This window comes from Festucalex cinctus, chromosome 10, assembly GCF_051991245.1.
Source record: "Festucalex cinctus isolate MCC-2025b chromosome 10, RoL_Fcin_1.0, whole genome shotgun sequence".
NCBI lineage: Eukaryota > Metazoa > Chordata > Actinopteri > Syngnathiformes > Syngnathidae > Festucalex > Festucalex cinctus.
Genome location: NC_135420.1, coordinates 14,388,181 through 14,407,323, shown reverse-complemented (window position 1 = coordinate 14,407,323; position 19,143 = coordinate 14,388,181). Strand labels below are relative to the sequence as shown.

The 19,143-nt window shown below is 39.0% G+C and overlaps 1 protein-coding gene across 8 annotated transcripts in view; it reads right to left on the bottom strand.

The window, feature by feature from the left end:
- Positions 1–758: 758 nt before the first annotated feature.
- LOC144026633 (arf-GAP with coiled-coil, ANK repeat and PH domain-containing protein 2-like) overlaps positions 759–19,143 on the bottom strand; it is a 32,421-nt gene continuing 14,036 nt past the window's right edge. Inside the window, exons 9-27 of one of the 8 annotated variants that reach the window (XM_077533457.1) lie at positions 15,565–15,639; positions 14,630–14,641; positions 13,586–13,639; positions 12,015–12,127; positions 11,679–11,730; positions 11,401–11,501; positions 11,096–11,201; positions 10,685–10,893; positions 10,386–10,455; positions 10,091–10,185; positions 8,901–9,103; positions 8,314–8,415; positions 7,604–7,696; positions 7,041–7,279; positions 6,251–6,360; positions 6,067–6,177; positions 5,697–5,758; positions 2,804–2,823; positions 759–1,761 (exon numbers count right to left, since the gene is read on the bottom strand). In XM_077533457.1, coding sequence (XP_077389583.1) covers positions 2,807–2,823; positions 5,697–5,758; positions 6,067–6,177; positions 6,251–6,360; positions 7,041–7,279; positions 7,604–7,696; positions 8,314–8,415; positions 8,901–9,103; positions 10,091–10,185; positions 10,386–10,455; positions 10,685–10,893; positions 11,096–11,201; positions 11,401–11,501; positions 11,679–11,730; positions 12,015–12,127; positions 13,586–13,639; positions 14,630–14,641; positions 15,565–15,639 — 1,824 coding nt within the window. In that variant the 3' untranslated portion in view covers positions 759–1,761; positions 2,804–2,806. Of the gene's footprint in view, positions 5,759–6,066; positions 6,178–6,250; positions 6,361–7,040; positions 7,280–7,603; positions 7,697–8,313; positions 8,416–8,900; positions 9,104–10,090; positions 10,186–10,385; positions 10,456–10,684; positions 10,894–11,095; positions 11,202–11,400; positions 11,502–11,678; positions 11,731–12,014; positions 12,128–13,585; positions 13,640–14,629; positions 14,642–15,564; positions 15,640–16,856; positions 19,138–19,143 lie in introns of those variants that run through there. The other 7 variants (XM_077533460.1, XR_013285249.1, XM_077533456.1 and 4 more) reach the window with 7 other exon arrangements.

The following is a 19,143-nucleotide window of genomic DNA, read 5'->3' as shown; positions in this document are numbered from 1 at the left end:
AGCAACTTTACCAATTAAATGAGCCACTGGTAACTAATTAACATTTATTTTGTGTGATTTTTATTTAACTTCATTGCTTTGAAATATGTTCATGTTGAAGCAGAACAAAAAGTTTCCACATGAGGGTGTTGAACAGCTGCAGGACACATCTGGAACAGTGGTAACAGCCTGTTTTTTTTTTTGTTTTTTTTCCCCCAGCAGGCCAAGCTGCTGGGAAAAGACATAATGCAAATGGGTGCAGGTTGAAATGATCCAGAAGGATCACATAATAATAATCATAATAATGTGAGGAACAGCAAATGTCCTGTTCACTTGTTTGAATTGTCAGCACAAAGCAGCTCCACAAAGTTGAAACTTTTCACATCTTCGCCTCATTATGGACATTCGCATTGTTATGTACAAGTGTACACGGATGACAAGTGGAAGTTTTGAGGTCAGTCAGATCTGGACTCCAACATGTTTTTATGGAGGGGAACATCTCCTGTGGTGGCCCTTCATTTCTCCACAGGCAAGCACACCGCAAACTTCCTGGAACACAACCAGGACAATGGCCAACACTTGTGTGTGCGTGCGTGTGTGTGTGGGCTGACACACACAACACCTTTGACCAAAGACCACATATGCCTGCATTCGTTGTTTTCGGATGTGGATACAGAGACCACACTAATCCAATAGAGTGTGCTGTACATCATCAACAGTATTAAAATGAATGAAAACGGAAAGAGAACATAAAAAAAAAAATCACTCAAAGACCAGTGAACAATTTCAATGTTTATGTACAGTTTTTATCCCAAAATTTCATTTTACATGAAGTCAAAGAACAATGAACACACCAATGATACAAACATACATGAGACTTGCACAAAAGTAATAATGAGGATGGTTTTTGTTTCAATACTATGTCACACACGGAGAAGTTGTGATTTTTTTTTTCCGAGTCAGACTTCATGTTGCAATGCTAAATGTTCAGTTAAAAGTATATAGAGTTCTTTTCAACAAGTCAAATTAAAAAAAAAAGAAAAAAGAATCAAATGTGTGGACTATTCATCACAATTTCAACTACAGAACATTTCAGTTGAAACTAACAATCATGGAAGAGTTTACAAATAAACATAAAATCAAAGCGGATGTGTGTACACTGTGAACTTCATTCACTCAGTCTAATTCAAAACATATCTTTGACGAACAACGTCATAAAGGGTTTCTCATGAACAATCATGTCAAGAAGCCGGATGTTTTTCTTTTTTTTCAATTTTCATCTTCCATCGAAAGCAACATGGACGACTGATCGCCTCGCTGGCGTTCACCGTCGCACCAAATATATCATCATGTTTACATACGCATACGCGAATGTACATACACGCACGTCTTACCTTGAGGTAAACACTGGTGGTCATGTAAGACAAATAAGATTTGTGCAAATTATAGTAAAATGTTGATTAAAAAAGTCCAAATAAGGCCCGAGTTAAAAGAACGATCGGGTGTGACGCGAAGGAGCTGAACTGGCTGCAACAACGTACCTTTCGCATTCTTGACTTAAGGTCATCATCCAACATTTGGTCCTTCACTTGAATGCGCGGCTTGTGTTCACAAGCAGGCGTCGCAAAGTCAAAACAATAACATTTGATTGTGAGAGATTGACAGGTGGTGCTCCTCATCAGGGTCTCTGCGGGTCGTAGTGCTGGTAGCGGTTTAGCTTCTCCGGGTCGTTGGAGGCCATGTGGGTGAAGTCCTGGAAGATGTCCTGGTAGGTTTCATCTCCTGGAACACCCACAACAAAAATCATTACATTCAAAAGTAAAAAAAACAAAAAACAAACAAACAAAAAAAATTTTTTTTATTAATATAGTATGAATGATAAAGGATGTAAGAACACTGGATGTGTCTCAATAAATATGAATATACATACATAAAACAAGTGTTAGAATAAACAATATTGACCAATACATAAAAGAGAAACATTCAAATCAGAACTTGACAAATGATCAAATGTATGGAACACGATGACACAAACCTTTAAGGTTTAAAAATATACTGTTGTTTGTGCTCCCCACTAGTCGGCGGCCATTTGTAACTCTCTGTCGACTGAAAATGACATCACAGTTTCTCAGGGCTTCGGTAACAACCAATCACGGCTCAGCCTCAGAAAACAATGAGCTGTAATTGTCGTTACTTGAGCCCTGAGCAACAGCGAGGTCATTTTCAGTCGACAGTGTGGCAAAATGGCCGCCCCGAGACGGATAAAAATGGGTTGATTTTGCTGCTTAACTCATATTGCAGAAACGCAATGTTAGGCTACTGTGGGGGCCACATGGAACGTATGACATTTTAGGCCTTCTTGAAATCAGTATTTTTGAATATTCTTGTGAAGAACTCGACTGCCTGAAAAATGACTAAAAATGATGAAACCATATGTCTATTTTATAGGTCGCAAAACCCACTAGCGCCCTCCCTGGTGAGCTGAGGTAACTGACTAACAAACCTTCAAAAGTAAACAAAAACAAAACAAATTTCCCTCCAGATATCATTTCTGACCCTAAATTGTGGTTGTGAAAGGCCCCATGAAAAATGGCAGGAAATGGCTGGAAAATGAAAAGAGGAAGTCAGCCATTTTGAGCGAGGGAATTAACCAAAATGAGCAGCTAGAATGGAAATTTCACTCCTACAGCTTCACATCATGGCAGGAATGACATCATGATTTTACATGAGAAATGATCAGCCAGTCAGCAGAGGAAAATGGAAACAAAACAAAAAGGGGGGGGGCATTTTCAAGAAGCAGAAGGCGAGAAAAAGTCAGCCATACCTGTCAGCGCGCCGGCGTGGCTGGACATACACAAGAGAAACGAGGCCCAGAGAGACAAAAAGATGGTGCAGAAGAAGCGAGCAGACATTCACCCACACAAAAGTTAGCTTATTGTTAGCAACTGTATTGTGTTGAAAGTGCAGCCTTGTATAGACAACAAATAAAGTTGGGTCGAGAAAGAAGCAAACACAAAAAAAGGCACAACATATGGAGTGGGAATTTACAACAACCGAAACAACCAACAGCTCTGAATTTGCCACTCATAAAAATAGATATTTGTTACAAAGCTACAATTTGTGAAGTTGTAATCATACAGGTTCAAATGTGCTGATTGCAAGCGTAGTTGGAAAAGTAAAGAAATGATGAGGCGGCTTGTTTCTCTCTCATTCATCGTCTGATTGGGCAACTGACGAGGACACACTCGCAAGAGCAAAAGTTAAAATGATGACGATGGCATCGAATCACTGGTTTGTTTTTCTTTCCTCCGTGATTGCCGACTGCTCTTGAGGCGTGCAAGCATCCACAATCAGTAATCATCGCTTTCATCACCACACTTCTTTTCGGTCTTGTCATAGGTCCAAAAAGTCATTATTCCAAAAGTGACAAATGATTGCTTTTTACCAAAAAAAAAAAAAAAAACAGCAGCCTGCAAAGGCATTCAACAGTCAAGCAGCTCCCTGAAAATCACCAGAGGGCGCTGCAGCATCATAATCATTTAAAGGGCCAGTGTATCGAGGGGGTCCTCTGTTGTGCAGTGAAACCACCTGAGGTCACCACTAAGAGTCCACAAATTACTGACGACAGGCACTTAAAAAAAAATTTAAATTTTTTAAAAAAAAAAATAAAAAATTATTAAATAACACTTAACATGTGGCCACCATCTTTGTGGAATTTTCTAAAGAAAAAAAAAATTCTAAATCCAAATTTTCAAAGTTCTTGATGCATTGTGATCAGGTTAAAATGGCCTTTCCAACCAGACTTTGAATTTAGACTATTTATTTTATTTTATTATTATTTTAGAAATCACGTCACGTTGCTACTAAAACAATAATATTGGGCTACATTAAAAAACAAGAATGACAAATACCGGTATTTTCTCAAATTTTTTTTTAAACAGCTGCAAGCAAGGGTATTTGTATATATATTTTTTTAAAATCACTATTCCTCACAGGCAGTGGCTTTGAAACATTTATCAGGAGCTTTCAAAAAGCAACTAGAGTTAAGATGATCCTTATCCTCTACCGGTTGTAGCCTATACAATCTGTTATATGCATCATGGACTTTCTGAGCTTTACTTGGTATCTCAAGACAAATTTTAGTGGGCAAGCATTTTCGGTTTAAATTGCGGCTACTGGCATGTGAACTTTTTTCCCCAGTTTTACTTTCATTGAATACTTTACAGAAGAGCTGTCAGCTTTTATACTATATATTTTTAAAATGTCAAATACCCCCAAAATGGGAGCATAGGGAGAAATGAAACATTTGGATTCTACATGTGAACCTTCAGTAGAAAATGTACTTTGTTTACGTGTTTGTTCTTTTTCAGACCAGTGTAAATCAAGCGTGCCTTATTGTGCCAAGTCATGACGTATTCTTGCGCTAGCTCCTTTCACGCGGTTCGTAACATCAAAAACTGCCATCAACAGAGAACCCCCTTGTACATTTAAGAGATTGGGAAGGTTAACTCACACATATGCATTGTTTGACAAAAAGGATTTACAGAAAAGTAGGCCCGTGTGTGAGTGAATGAGGGCCATTACAGTACATCATCCTACACACTGCTTCTTTAATCAAAGTGCTTGTGCGCTGTCCAAATATTTGGGGCTGCATGGAGCAGTAAGACCAGATGAAAATGTGGTACGTTTTTACAACTCAGTCACTTATCTACACAATTCGACAGGCCCTGGCCCCAATGTTACCATCTTTTCGCCATCCAAAGCTAATTAGCTGCGCTGATTCGCATGAAAAACCCAACAACATTCGCGACCATCACAAGTCGTTTCTTACAATTCTGGATTTCCTGCCATCATATCGGATGTGCATACACACAAATCATCCAGGCTTTCGGCACCGTCATAACATCAAGTTAATTATCAGTGAAACTTTGGTCCAACAACATCAGTCACATCTGCTTTTCTTTCTGTTCAATCCCGAGCAAAAAAGATTTTTGTATGCCTGTTTGAAATTGCCAGAAAACAAAATGAGACATCAAGATTGTTGCAGTTCAACATCATAACAGAAAGATGCTTCATGTTTGGACATTCAACAACAAAGTGGCATTGGAAGTTTAAAAGAGACAGTTCAGTGATTGCAGAAACACTAATAAGTAATTCGGCTGAATTAACACTTAAAAAATAAATAAATCATGCCCTAGTATAGAGCAGAATTACACTACTTTATAAAGTCATTTGAAATGAATATAATATTGCCAAACAGGCATAATTTGCCCTCACATGAAGGTGAGCATGTCTAATGTTGTCGTAGACCTAGCAGAAAATGGAATGTAGTAATTAAGTGTGCTGAATGAATGGGAAACTTTCAATTTAAAGGGAGGATGCAGCCTCTATCGAATATTCTACAGCAACCTTTCATTGTGTGCCATCAGTCAATATTTCAGCAAAAGTCCTATGTAGAAACAGAATACCGCAGCAGGGTGCAGTCACATTAGCACTGCACCCAATACTGAAGCACCCTAGGGTGATGCCGGTCGTTGACAGTTGGGCTCAGATCCTTTTCCCACTAAACTGGAAGTGACTTAAAAATGTTAATGACCCCCCCTAGTTTTTGTGACGCCCTAGTATTGCACATTAGGTGTCATCCAGCTGGAGACTGATAAACTCCTGCATACATTTCCTGTACTGCATCTCAGTGGGGCTGTTGGCGTTATATTGACCTGACTGGCTGTAGGGTCCCTCCGCCTCGCGCATCTCCTCGTTCATCTTGGCCAGTCGCAGCCTGGAGAGGAAAACAAATGACATTAGAAAGATTCCTATCAGTGATCAACAATCCCCTTTCAGACACAACATCTTTAGAGATCATTGTGACTGGCCACTGAGATGAATGTGATGTTATAGTGACACCTTGTGGTAGAATCTCCTTCCTTCACACAGACAAATTGCCAAGGGAAAATGTAAAATAACACCCAGCAAAAAATGTCTGCTGACCATCCGAGTTAAACAAAATACTAAGTAGATTAGCTGTATGCTAAGCCAAAGCTTGGAGAGAGTTGATAAACAAAAGACTAAGATAGTGATGACACTCACAGTGTAACAATGTCTGCATTGGCCGCTTCCACCGCGATGGTCAACGGCGTTTTCTCCTCAATGTCTGCAGCATTTTGATTGGCTCCTCTTTTCAAGAATAAACACACTTGCCTGAAAGTGAGACAAATTGAATGTATAGTGTGCCAAAGTATAGTTTAGGAGTCAAAGAGTGCCGATAACCAACCCTGTGTGTCCCAGCATGGTGGCATGGTGCAGAGGTCCTCGACCTTGAGTATCCTGCTGATTCACATTGGCCGCGTTTTGGAGCAGAAACTCGCAGGTCACCAATGAGCCCTGGATTGAAACATCAGTGAATAAAATCAGAATTAGTCAAGAAAAAAATGTAAACATTATACATGTCTGTGTATCTATTGATCTCGATTTCTATCAAATATATGTGAATACTACTTTCAAAAGCGACACCTGTGAATGTATGCACATGTATGGGAATGTTTAGCCAGCTAATGAGCAGTATATTAAACTGTCAATCAATAAATCCCATCTAGGCGGTCATTACTTCGCTGTTGGCCTCTGACGCTGAGGTTAGCTTAGCGTTAACTAACTCCTACGACAGACCACAGATGGATTTAAAACATCGCCAAAAGTGAAAAAACACCCTGGGCTCTGTCATTGGTCAGTCTATGGCAAGAGATCTGCGTTATGTTTAAAAAAAAAAAAACGTGAATATGGGACTTTGGAAAACAAGTACTATATACTGTAAGTGCATTCTATTTACTATTGTCATCAAATAGGATTTATTTTTTTTTTTTTTTTTAACGACGACTTGTTTTTCATCATACGTACAATAAGTAATCCATTCAAATTGATTTGAGTTTCGCTTCTTAAATGGTAAATGAATAGCAAATGCTGATTTTGGCTGCCAGTCCGAGCTCTAAACTACACACACAGACATTATTTATTTTTACGAATTGAGATTTTAGTTGTATTTCAATGAGCTGATGAAGGGGGCTTACCCCCCGCACGGCCATGATGAGGGGTGTCTTCTTGTCGCCTTCCGTGTTGACCCAGTTGACTTGGGCTCCATGTGCCAGGGCCTCAGCCATATCAGGTAGACTGCAGGCATATGAAGCCCAGTAGAGCTGAAGACCTGAACTGTATTCCTTGGGCTCGTAGAACACCGTCTCCTTGCAAGGCGATGGTGGAGGCAGGGTGGCTGGCATGGGCATGGGCATGGGCGGAGTCTCAGCAACATCTTAATAATAAAGACATTACATTCATGTTTTTAAAACTGAATAAATGATAGACATCTTAAGACATTTCCACATCCTGAGAGTAAACATCTTTCTAGCAAATTTTAATTAATTACATGAGATATTATTGTGCATTTAAAATAACATTAGAAAAGTTTTGTTTTTTTTGACAAAACCCAACATTTAAATGCATGAGAAAAGCTAAACAACATAGAGATGTTTATTGTTTTCTTAAATGCCGGCATTTGTGTGGCTATGGCTTTAGTGTAGGTTAGAACTGATGGCCTATGAGAAGACTGACCGCATGTTTTGTTTTGTTTTTTTACCTGCATCTGCCAAACTACTATTAGAGGGTGTAGTGGCCAGCATTTCCCTGCTGCCATCAGCACTCTGCTGGATTCCACTGTCTGCACTCTTGACTGTGGAGAAAGAAAAAGACCGTCAATGAGGAGCACAGATGTAAAACAACCTGAAAAATTATTTTTTGTAAATTCAATTTTACATCGTATATTTTAAATTTTCGCTGGCTTTTTTAAAAAGACATTTAAGTATTAAAAAAACATTTTTTATATTATGCCGATTATTATTATTATTATTATTATTCATAAAAATAATAAACATTTGTGATTTTGTGATTGTGTTAATTTAGTACTGATTTTCACTGTAAGGTGACCTTGTGTTATTATAGATCTGTGTACAGTATTATTGCTATTAACATCGTTTACATATAAAGAAATATGGCATTGCATGAGGACAGATCCCGACAACCAAGTTTCTACATAACAACATGAAGAGTAGACACAGTGTATATTAATCAGGGAACCACAACCGTGTGTGAGCATCATTCCCTCCCCCAGGAAAAGGACAACACGGAATAATTCTCTCGACACAAAGAGATCCTCTATTAGTAGGGTCTGGATGAGGTAGGAGAAGGCGAGAGGATGAAGGGTTGTTAGGATCACAGCCTCCAATTAGCAAGAGCCAAATGGACAAATGGGATGGAGAAGCAGGCCAAACATTAACATCGAATACTTACTGCTCCTGAGCTTGGAGGAGTTGTCAAAGTAGGAGAAGAGTGAATGAAGCTCGTCAGGACAGAAGAGAGAGTCCCGCCGGGCCTCCGAGCCACTGGCAACAGCTACGCAAAGGATGATGGGATTTGGGGAATGGGATATTGAGTAGCACAGGGTTTGAAAGGCAGAGTGGGTGGGATCGGCGATTTAAGGTAGGCAGGTGGAGCAGATATTAGTTCCGGTAGCAAAGAACAGCCAGGGGGAGGAGACAAAGTGTGACAAAGAGTGAAAGAGAGTGAAGGCAGAAATAAGTTACAGTAGTTGCTTGGCTGACACTGGAGAAGACAGACTACAAGAGGCAATGAGAGGCAAACAGAGCTTAGACATAATGCTGTTCACAGAGAACATACACTATGCCAAACGGCTTGTTCACAACAGTGCAAAAAACACATTAAGCGCAGGAGAATAGGACAGGCTGTGATGAGGGAAGGAAGAGTGACCCTTAATCTTACAATGTTGTACTTATTTAATCATCTTGGTCACCCGCAAACCTCACGACAACTCCTGCATCAATACGTGCCCTACAACTATCAAGGATCATTCCACTGACCTGACTGTCCAGAGGTGTTGGAACCAGGTCGAAGTTTAGGTGTGGGTGGAGGCGGTCTTGGGGGCAGGTGCTCTGAGCTGTTGCTAAGACTCTTCTCCTGTTTGCTGAGGGACACCACCTTGCTCCGAAGCTCCTCATCAGACGGCCTGCGCACAAACCTGCGATCCACATACTTGGCTTTGATGTAGGCCTCTACTTCATGCCTGGTCAAATAAAAATGAGAAAAGAAAGTGAATCAATCAAAAGCATTGAAGTTGTATTAAGTTGTATTTAAAAGATTCTTCATGCATACTGACTGAAATGCGAAACTGTAATGTCGGATAATACATCACAATATATGACAGCATCCCTAATTACTATATAAATATCACCTAAAGGACTTTGACTGGTCTAAAATAGATATAGGGCTGTGCAATTAATCAAAATGCAATTACAATTTCAATTATGACACTCCACATTTACAAAATCAGCATTATCATTTAAAAAAGATTATTAATACAAATATTTGAGTTGTTTAAATTTATACATTTGCACCTTTTTAACATTTTAAAATAACTAATTTAATACATTTTGTTTCATCCAAAATAAATTTGCATTAGTTTCAAAGAATTTTATTTCTCTTAATATTTTGTATTTGTTTTTTACATTTATACATTTTGTTTTGCACCAAAAAAGAAATGATTGTCCTACTGCACAGTGCACATGCTGCACAAGTTTTTGCCAATATAAATAAATAAATATTATTATTATAAATATCCATCCATCCATCCATCTATCCATCCATTTTCTGAACCGCTTGTTCCTCAATTATTATAAATCTATATTATTATAAATTCTGTTTGGTCCAAAAGGAACTTACATACCGTAATTATAGTGTGTTTTTTTTTTTTGTTTTTTTAAACGCTTAAACATTTTCTCATTTTGTACCCCAAAATAAATATTGTGAATAATCGTGATTTAAATCATTCCCAAAATAATCGTGATTATCATTTTTTCCATAATCGAGCAGCCCTAGGTTGATATCTCATTGGATAATTATGTCGTGCTTTGGGGCAAATGCCCTGACGTGCTTTTTACAGTTGACAAATAGATAGATAGATAAAAAAAAGTTAGTCAAGTCAAAAGAGTGCATACTCAGTCAGGGAATTAGGTCAGAATAGGATTATCTTTCTTCTTGTTAAAAATTATACCTTGGATCTCCTGGCTTTGGTTTTCTCGCTCCCAGCTCCTCTCGACGAGCCTCATATATCTGGTTAATAACTCCATTTCCAAGTTCACACATTAGCTGTGAAAGATGGGTTAAAAGAGAGGGGGAGTGAGAGCACTTTTTGGATTGAATAGATCCTACACTTGTTAAGCATCACGAAACAAGAATGAAAGAAAGCTTACTGGTAATTGAAAACTAATTAAAGGTAGTTAATGTCAAGGAACAGTGTACGTTAGAAGGGTTTTGTGCATTTGTTTATGAACATGAACGCTCTTCACCTTAAGCAGTTCGGGCTCCCATGAATCCAAAGTTAGCGACCGGACCTTTGAGAAATGAACTCCCAGACTTCTGCAGATGAAGAAGAAAAAAAGTTTTATATTTGGTGTTATTGACTCCAGATAGTACCCTATGTGTCACATTTCTATGTTTGTAAGTTATTTGAATTTAATAATAAAATACAAACCTGAACATTCTTCTAAGTAAGATTATGTTTCATAAACTCCTTCAAAAGGAGATTGCCATGTTTTCACAAAAAGATTATGAATGATTTCAAGTTTCTACATCCCGATATTTTTACCTGTGAATTCCAGAGCATTGGATACAAAGGGTGATGCCTAGATTGATGCTAGCCCAGCGTGGACCTGGCTGGCCGCAGTCACAGCAACAAGCGTTGCCCGGGATGGCGATGACTTTCTGCAGGGCACTCTCTCCTTTTAGTGACCTCTCCTTGGACTCCCCACTTGAGTCTAAACTCCCTGTTGATGTGGAAGACTTCCTGTCCAGCTTCTGTGGTGCACAAAGTATAGTATAGATTACATGTCAATAACATGTACTGCTGACAATATTCCATCACATTTGTCTCCCAAGTCACGTTTGTTGTGGTTTCTTCAAAAGTGATAGTTTTTGAGAAAGGAGGATTCTGCTTTGGCACATTTTTCTTTGTTGTTGTTGTTTTTTTTTTTTTTTTTTTTGTTTTTTTTTTTTTTACCTCAGCCTCATCTCCCTTGTCACGGAAGGCAGTGGCGATGCTGTTCTGGACTGCTTTGATCCACGCCTGTCGCAACTTCTCAGAGTCGGCTTGCATCATACAGCTCCTGTTGAGAAAAACAAGAGTCACACAACTGCTGCCTGCTTAATATGCACAAGCGTGTGGCTCAGTGTGTCTATGCCTTGTCTACTTTTACATATTCCTGTGCTCATTAAAACTGACAGTGACTTGTAGTGCTTAAAAAAAAATGTGGCTGCACTATAGACGGATGTATTTGTGTGCAGTGCATTTGTATGCGCACTTACTTGGTGGGTGACACCACCTCAAAACAGAAGCGTCGCTCTACATCTTCACAGTGTTTGACTGTGCATAGCCTCAGGTCTTCCACGACCACTGTCGGGTTGTCCTGGGGGGGAAAAAAAACAAAAAAACTTTCACAATAAACCTATACAGTTGAGAAATGTGTCCACTGAATGGTCATGCAAATGTTTAATGCTGAAGCATTCTATTATCTTCTAGAAATAAGCAACAGGCATGCATTTGTAATAATTAAGGTTGGCACACTCGGAGTCACTTGACATACCTTGAATTTCTTCTGGTAAACCAGCTGATTGTTTTGGATGGAAAACCACCGTCTGCAAAGAGATGACAAGATTGTAGGCAGGGGAAATCCATATTGTTAGGTTTACTGTTTTAAAAGACAATGGCAAATTCAATCATACTTTAGAACTCAAAATAAATGGTGTGTTGTGGTCTCATTATCATTCACGCCACTAAAACAAACTAAATTATCAATTATTAATGTTTTATATGTCTTTTCAATTATAAAGAGAGGTCCAAATCAAGCCTCCTCTCACATCACTAATCTCAAATTGTTCATGTGTCCATATTCATTTTATCTGAAGTGGTCATGTCATACCTATTCCATGACTTGAAGGCATTGCTGGCCCTCTTAAAAAGATAACCCTCCATGGCGATGCCATTATCCGCGTCCACATTGTATTCCAACTTGGTGTCGTCATTCGAGAAGTCCTACACATGGAGGAAAAAGTTGGAAAGGAAGTGATGAATGAAAAGCAGGACAAAATAATATCACAAAACAAGGTAATCCTTGCAAAACACTGGTGTAAATGGCTGCTTTCTAAGAAGATGAGTGAATCTGTCTCGTCAAGATGCCTTGCAGAGAGGCCTCAGTGGTTGTTTAGGTAGGTGATAAGTTAAAAAATTATATACCAAAATCTACCCATTTTCAATAGTGTTATTGCTGAGCAACTCATGGTACAGCCTGCTGCTGTTAAACAATCTGATGTGTTGTCATGGGACCTCCACTGTGTTCGTATGACTTCAGCTACCTCAGTGAGCTATTGTTACATTGCATGTGATAAAAGCCCTCCAGCAAATGACACTGAACACTCGAATGCTTGCATTGTGTCGAAGTACGTGTATCCTTGAGGACTTGGCTTACATCAAAGGCAAGCGATCTGTCAACCAATTACAGCTATGCTAAGCTACACTTCATGGACAAAATTAACCTTGGCTGTGACATCCACATAAGAGTCGGTTTCTCATCCGTAGCATCCACTAAAACTCTCCTATTGTTGGAGAAAGTATGGCAAGATTTTTGTCCAATGTCCATTCATCATTCAAAAGAACATTTAAGAGATCAGAGATGACAATTTCTTGGCCTGCATTCCTGTTAATTGAATTAAAGCTTTGTCCAAAGACTTGATTCAGAAAAGATTTATTCTGACAATTATTGTACAAATAATCAGGGATCTGACAAAATGTGTTTTTGAGTGTGACTGACGTATATCATCAATACTCAGTTGAAATTGAGTCCATTCTTTTAGCTCAAACAGTATGCATTGGTGCATGCTGTAATCTTGAGTTCCATGAAAGTAACCCGAGAAAGAGCCTAATATGTTAGAACCCCCACAGCCCAGTCAAACCATCATTGCATAACACACACAGGAGTGAATACCATGGTCCTCCTCATGGCACAAACTAGGACAACTGGGGTTTATTTTTGGGTGCACAACAAAAGTCCTAAAAAGGAAGGCAATGGTAAAAATGCTACATACATTCAAGCGGTCACCTTTAAATTAAAAGACATGTAATTAATTTGCTGGTGGACCATTACTGAAGGGTAAATGCTGAATGAGAAGACTGCTCAAAAAAATAAGTTTGAGCCGTCTACATATACACACACTTATATACGTGGACACCACTAATCACTGAGACCAAACAAATAAATGCATGAAGTAGAACACTGTTGCTGACTTCAATCCAATGACATGGCTTCACACCAAAATGGCAAAACAATGAGATATCACAACAAAACATGCTGCAAAATGAAGATGTCTATATGAAGCACTCTTAAATGAAAGGGCAGTCGTGGGCAATCAGGTTGGTTAGTGTGGCAAAGAGATGGTGAAACGTTGGGTGAGAACATGTAAACCAAACAGAAATCAATGCAGTGATACTACGTACGGATGACCTCCAAGCACAAAAGTTTCGGTGGTCTGAGTCGAACTCCGTCACCTCCTAAATGTCACAGCAAAAAAGAAAAGAAACATGTGCTTCTTGGCCCTAATAAAGATACATAGATAGAGTCGAAAACCCAAGCTGAATGGAAGATAGAAATGTTAAAATATACCAACAGGTATGGGCACAGGCTCACAATAGAATATGCACACCAGAGGCTCACTCACCAGATACCAAACATAGTGGAAACGGCTAAAAATCTTCATTTTCAACAATCCTGTCAAATGCAGACAATCTTTTGCGATACCCTTTTAACGTTCAAGAAGTCTTCTGTATCAAACGCTTGAAGTGTAGCATCTCTAAGCAGCATGCCCATTTCCTAAACAAATGTAACTAACTCCTCCTCGGGCTGTGTGTGAGTGTGTGCATCTGTCAAAACTCTGTCACGGTCACTGCTACTGCTCCTCCTCTGGAGGTCTCTGAAGGTCACCTGTGTGCCTGTTTGTGTGTCGGAGATCCAATATTAAAGGAGACTGTGCTAAACAGCTCAGTCATCAAACATTTATATGCTATTGAGGTTACAAGACTCACAGTCTTCCACACTTTTCAAGCTGTGGAAAGCCCTCATGAAAGCAGCCATGCTCTTTCTCATGTGGCCATAGTGTGATGTGGATGTCTCTTCAAAGTACTACTAAGTATAGAAATGTCCAGAAATCAAATCAAATCACAAACTATAACATATCCCACCAGGTATCCTCTACCTGTTTAAGCTGTTGTCAATTTGTATCATTATAGTTTTCAGGTTCCAACAATATCAGCAGCTCAAATGAAACTGTTAATGGCCAAAGTCAATTAATTCTATAAAACAAAAAGTCATAACAGAACTCATAAATCAGAATTGATGATCATGTAATAATATTATAAAATGCATGTTGTACTAAAGCCACTAACTTTAGGAGTTTCTAGTTTTCCTTTATTAAAGAAACAAATTGCAGTCATGGATTGGAAAGGGAATCAAAGTGGGGGAAAATGTGACCAAATATTGCTTACCTGTAAAGCAGCCTTAAGTAAGTAGAAGAGAAATTGAGAAAACGAGGATCAGACAATTTGTTAGGAGGGAAGAGACAGAGTGTTGGCAGACAGACAACATTTAAAATAGGAGCATGAGGAGATTTGTTAAGGCACTAACATGAACTGGCACAAGAATAAAGAGTGGATATTCAAACACAACTAGTGAGCCAAGACGACACAAACAGAATATGCAGAAAATGTGACCATATAAAAATATACACCTACCTACCAACTTACCTCGACACACACAACCAAAACAATCCACTAACAAACAAATACAGTCGTAATATATTTGTAATTTTTGTATTTTCAGTGCTACCACATACATTATTACTATATAACCCACTTAACTGTTATGCCGCTAAGTGTCACCATATAACAATGCATCCGTGTGTCGTTGAGATCACCATGGGGTATCACATTACGTACACCTGACCCGAGGTTGGAGTAACTACTTCCATTACCTCAGTGTACAGTGAATGGTTGACATCTTGTCTGTGGCATAACACTAAAATCTTTAGACAACTTAAATTCTCCTTGCATTGGAAAGAACCTTTAAGTTAGTACTCATTTACACACACACACACACACACACACACACACACACACACACACACACACACACCCCCACACACACCCCCACACACACACAAAATGCATACACAAGGCCAGCAGGATTACAGGTTTCTGATGGTTTTACATCACTGAAACCATTACAAAGCCCATGCTCAGAATAGTAACGAATATGGCCAGCAAAGTCTATTCATGCTTGTATTTTTCACATTTGTGGGCAGGGGTCATGTTAATGACGCAAGGTGCACATTTCATTGATGGTGCAATTGTTTGACTGCTATTTGAATGACTTTGTCCTAAAATTCAATGAAATCAGGGCCATAATTCACACAAATGTGTACCTTTTGCTGGATGGTGGAGTGTTTTTGCTCCATGTCCCGCTTCTCTTTGGCAGCATCCACCACCAGCTGGTCCAACTGCAGAGGATAACAGATTAGTCAGGCATGCTAAGCCACCTGGTCAAAGTCAATCCCTATAACAATCAATATGAGATTTTACAAAACTATTTCTTTTAACAAATAATTTTCTAATGCTCAACACAAAACCGGTAAAAACAAATGTAATGAAAACAGATGCTTCATATTCTTGCTACAGTTAAGGTTAGAAAGAAAATAAATTAGATTCACAACAAACAAAACTGTACCATCAGCAAAGGATAATCTTGTGTGTAATCAGGTGGGAGATAGATGATAGAAATAAAATGTTCCTTTGACTAGAGAGGAAAGCAACAAATGTTTGCTGTCATAGGGGATGCCACAAATATGCCAGTTTGCCTCAAGGCGTTGAAGTTCAAGTCTATTCATAATTTGTTGCCACAATGCGACCTAAATCAGAGGGAAGACAAAAGCATCATTCTCTAATTATAGGTCAATGAGTAAAGAGGGCAAAAATGAAGAGGTGAGGACTCAGAATTTTAGTGAGCAAAATGTGAGATTTAAGTATTGTCTGACAGCATCACTAATACACTTTGTTTCACATTTTTTCATTTTTTTAAGCAAAATTTATGTTATTTTGAACTGTCATGTGACAATGAAAATTACTTCTTTTTTTGCACACAAAATCAAGTATACTACAAAATAAAGTATATATAGGAGGAGGGAACAACAATTTCAGTTCCGTTTTGAAGTATATACTTTAATAATAATAATACTTTGGCAAACGCATGATATCATGTCATATGTTATTTTGGAGGAAGATATTAAAACCATACAACTATCTGTGCAACAGAAAAAAAAGATGCTTTCTTTTTGGGGGAGCTTTAGTTTTGTTTGGGCAGGAAATGGGTGGACGGCAGAGCGGCAGTACGATAGCATCAGATGGGAAATATTTTCCCCCTGTCACAACCATAACAACAAGTTCAGTCCAGTCCAGATTATCTATCTACATACATTTTATTCAAATTGCGTGGAGAGACTGAGTCACCTTAACACCAATGTTTTAGGTCTGCAAAGCATTCTCATATTAACAATACTGAATTTAACCAATAACCCAACATCTTTAAATAAGTACTTCCATATGAAGACTTCTCTAATTTTCTCACCTATCCACAATAAATAAAATGGAAGCAGCAGCAATATTTTGATGTTTCTATTGTAATTTTCTTGCCCTTAGTCATCATACATTGACAACAGACCTGTTGACAGCTCCTCCACACCTCCCTGCACAGGCGCCCCATTTTCTTCAGCTTCATGATAGAAAGCCAGTTAATCCTCTTGTTTCTAACTCTTTGGATGGCGATTCTCCCCTCTTGTCACTTTCACACAGATCTAAGATCAGTGTGTATGCAGCCGTCCACAATCAGCAGGGTTATAGGGCTTCATGGTTGAGTTTTTCCTCTCCCAATTTTCCTCTTCTGTCCTTTGATGGTTGAAGCCACGCGTTTCCAATATGCGCCTCTTCCTTCTCTGTCGATCGCTATGGAAGATTACACTCCGCCTCTCATCCTGTCCTAACTATGCATTAACAAAAGCTTCTATTTTCTTGATACTGTTCTCTCCTGTGAAGGATCGTGCCAATTTCGGCACATGAGCTAAAAACAGCACTTGTCTTACCACTCCAGTTTAGAGGAATGTTGTTTGAACTGTTCACAATTCAATTTCACTCACAAATGAGCCTTCTCTCTTGTTGCCACACAAACAGTATTTGGTCCGTGCAGCTTTTTAAAACTCCATTCCTTTCTTCTTCTCCAACTTGTGACTCCCCAACTTTCAGAAAAATGGCATCTTATTCAGATTTTCTTTCTTGATGTGGTTTCAGAAGCAGAACCGCCCACAAACAATCCACAAGACTTCAACAAGATTCTTAGGTTTCTCCATCGCATTCTCTCAGCTGACTCGAAACTAGTGAGAATGACGGTGGGAAAAACACATCTCAAGCCTTGTAGCTGCCTTCTTCCTCATTCTACTGAGATCACCATCTCAAAATCACACGCGGGCGAAGAGGGAGGGGTATTTATCATAGGACGCACACAGATTCACTTCACAGAGAAATATTACGGTAATTCAAATAATGTCACTATACAGTCTCTGCTACAGACAAAATTTAATGAGTCCATGAAGAGAAATGCTGTTATGATAAAACTACACATTCCCTCTCAAACATAATAATGACAGTTTATCTACCGCATGGTACTGGTATGTAAACATTTTTAGTTAGTCTGCTGCTTCTGCTTCACTCGGGACCTCTCCAAGTTTGTATATGATCTGTTGTTCACACTGTTGATGTACCTTTATCACTGTTACACTAAACTGGCAAGAATATTTGCACAATCTTATGCTAAACAAGAATATAAATCATGTTACAATTTTCATACATTATCCCCAGCATTTAACATGCAGAAAAAGCTGAGGCAGAGGGACAACTTGTGGAGTGTGAGGGTAGTAGTAGTGTCCTGACCGATCGGCCACCAATGAAAAGTACCTGATCGGCATGTCGCGCAATACCTTTCAATGCCGACCACAAAAACTGATCACCCGCAGCTCGTACTTTGCAGCCCGCAGCCAAATAAAGATCAGCCTGTGTGCAGTGTCGCATCTCCTTCCCGTTTCCTTAACACTGTACGTTACAGACCAAACTGATAAGTGAATCACAACATATGTTTGTGTCACAATCCTGTTTTGTTGTCACCCGTTGCTGTTTTTTTGTTTTGTTTTGTTTTCAGTAGCAGTTTTACTTGAAGTGTGACAGAGGGGGAGTCTCCTGTGTCACACCTGCTGGCAATCATCAATAGCAGGGTATTTTGGAGCAGGACACACAGGAGGAAGATGAAGTTATTTTTGGTTGTTTGCTTGTCACCAGTGCATCTACATTTCCATACTCTCGAGCTTGTTCATGCGTTGTCTTTTTCAGCCAGTAAGTACTGTGATTTTCAATTATTCGTTTACTTGCACTATGTGTGTATTTTTGTTTTCCGTTTTGGTTATGCTACTGATAAGCAACCTATGCTCAGACAGGCCCCACCCTGCGTAAGGGTTTGAAAATGTATGTAATAAAAGGTGTAAGAGGGCACATCAAAGATAATGTGGGGAAGGCTGGTTGTCGCCTCCAGCACAAAAATATAATACCGTATTTAGACTAGTTTGGCTGCATAGATCATATTATTTGTCAAGACTTTTTGGGGGGTTGACTTCCCCTTTAAGGTTTAGGTTGTTAACGCCCACTAATATTGTATGACTGTTTGATATTGCTGCCGTTGTGCCGAAACCTCATAAGTAACAATTTAGTACATTTTATATTTTTTCAAAAATCTGTACTTTTGGTTACTTATTTTTACCAATCTAAATTTCTGAAAATGGCTTGCTTTCTTTGATGCAATGTTAATGGTCGAACAAACATGCCGTTTTGGGGGATTACTGAAAGTGATGATTTTGGAGATACAATGTTTTGGCCCAACGCCAGCGATATGCATGCCATGCAAGTGT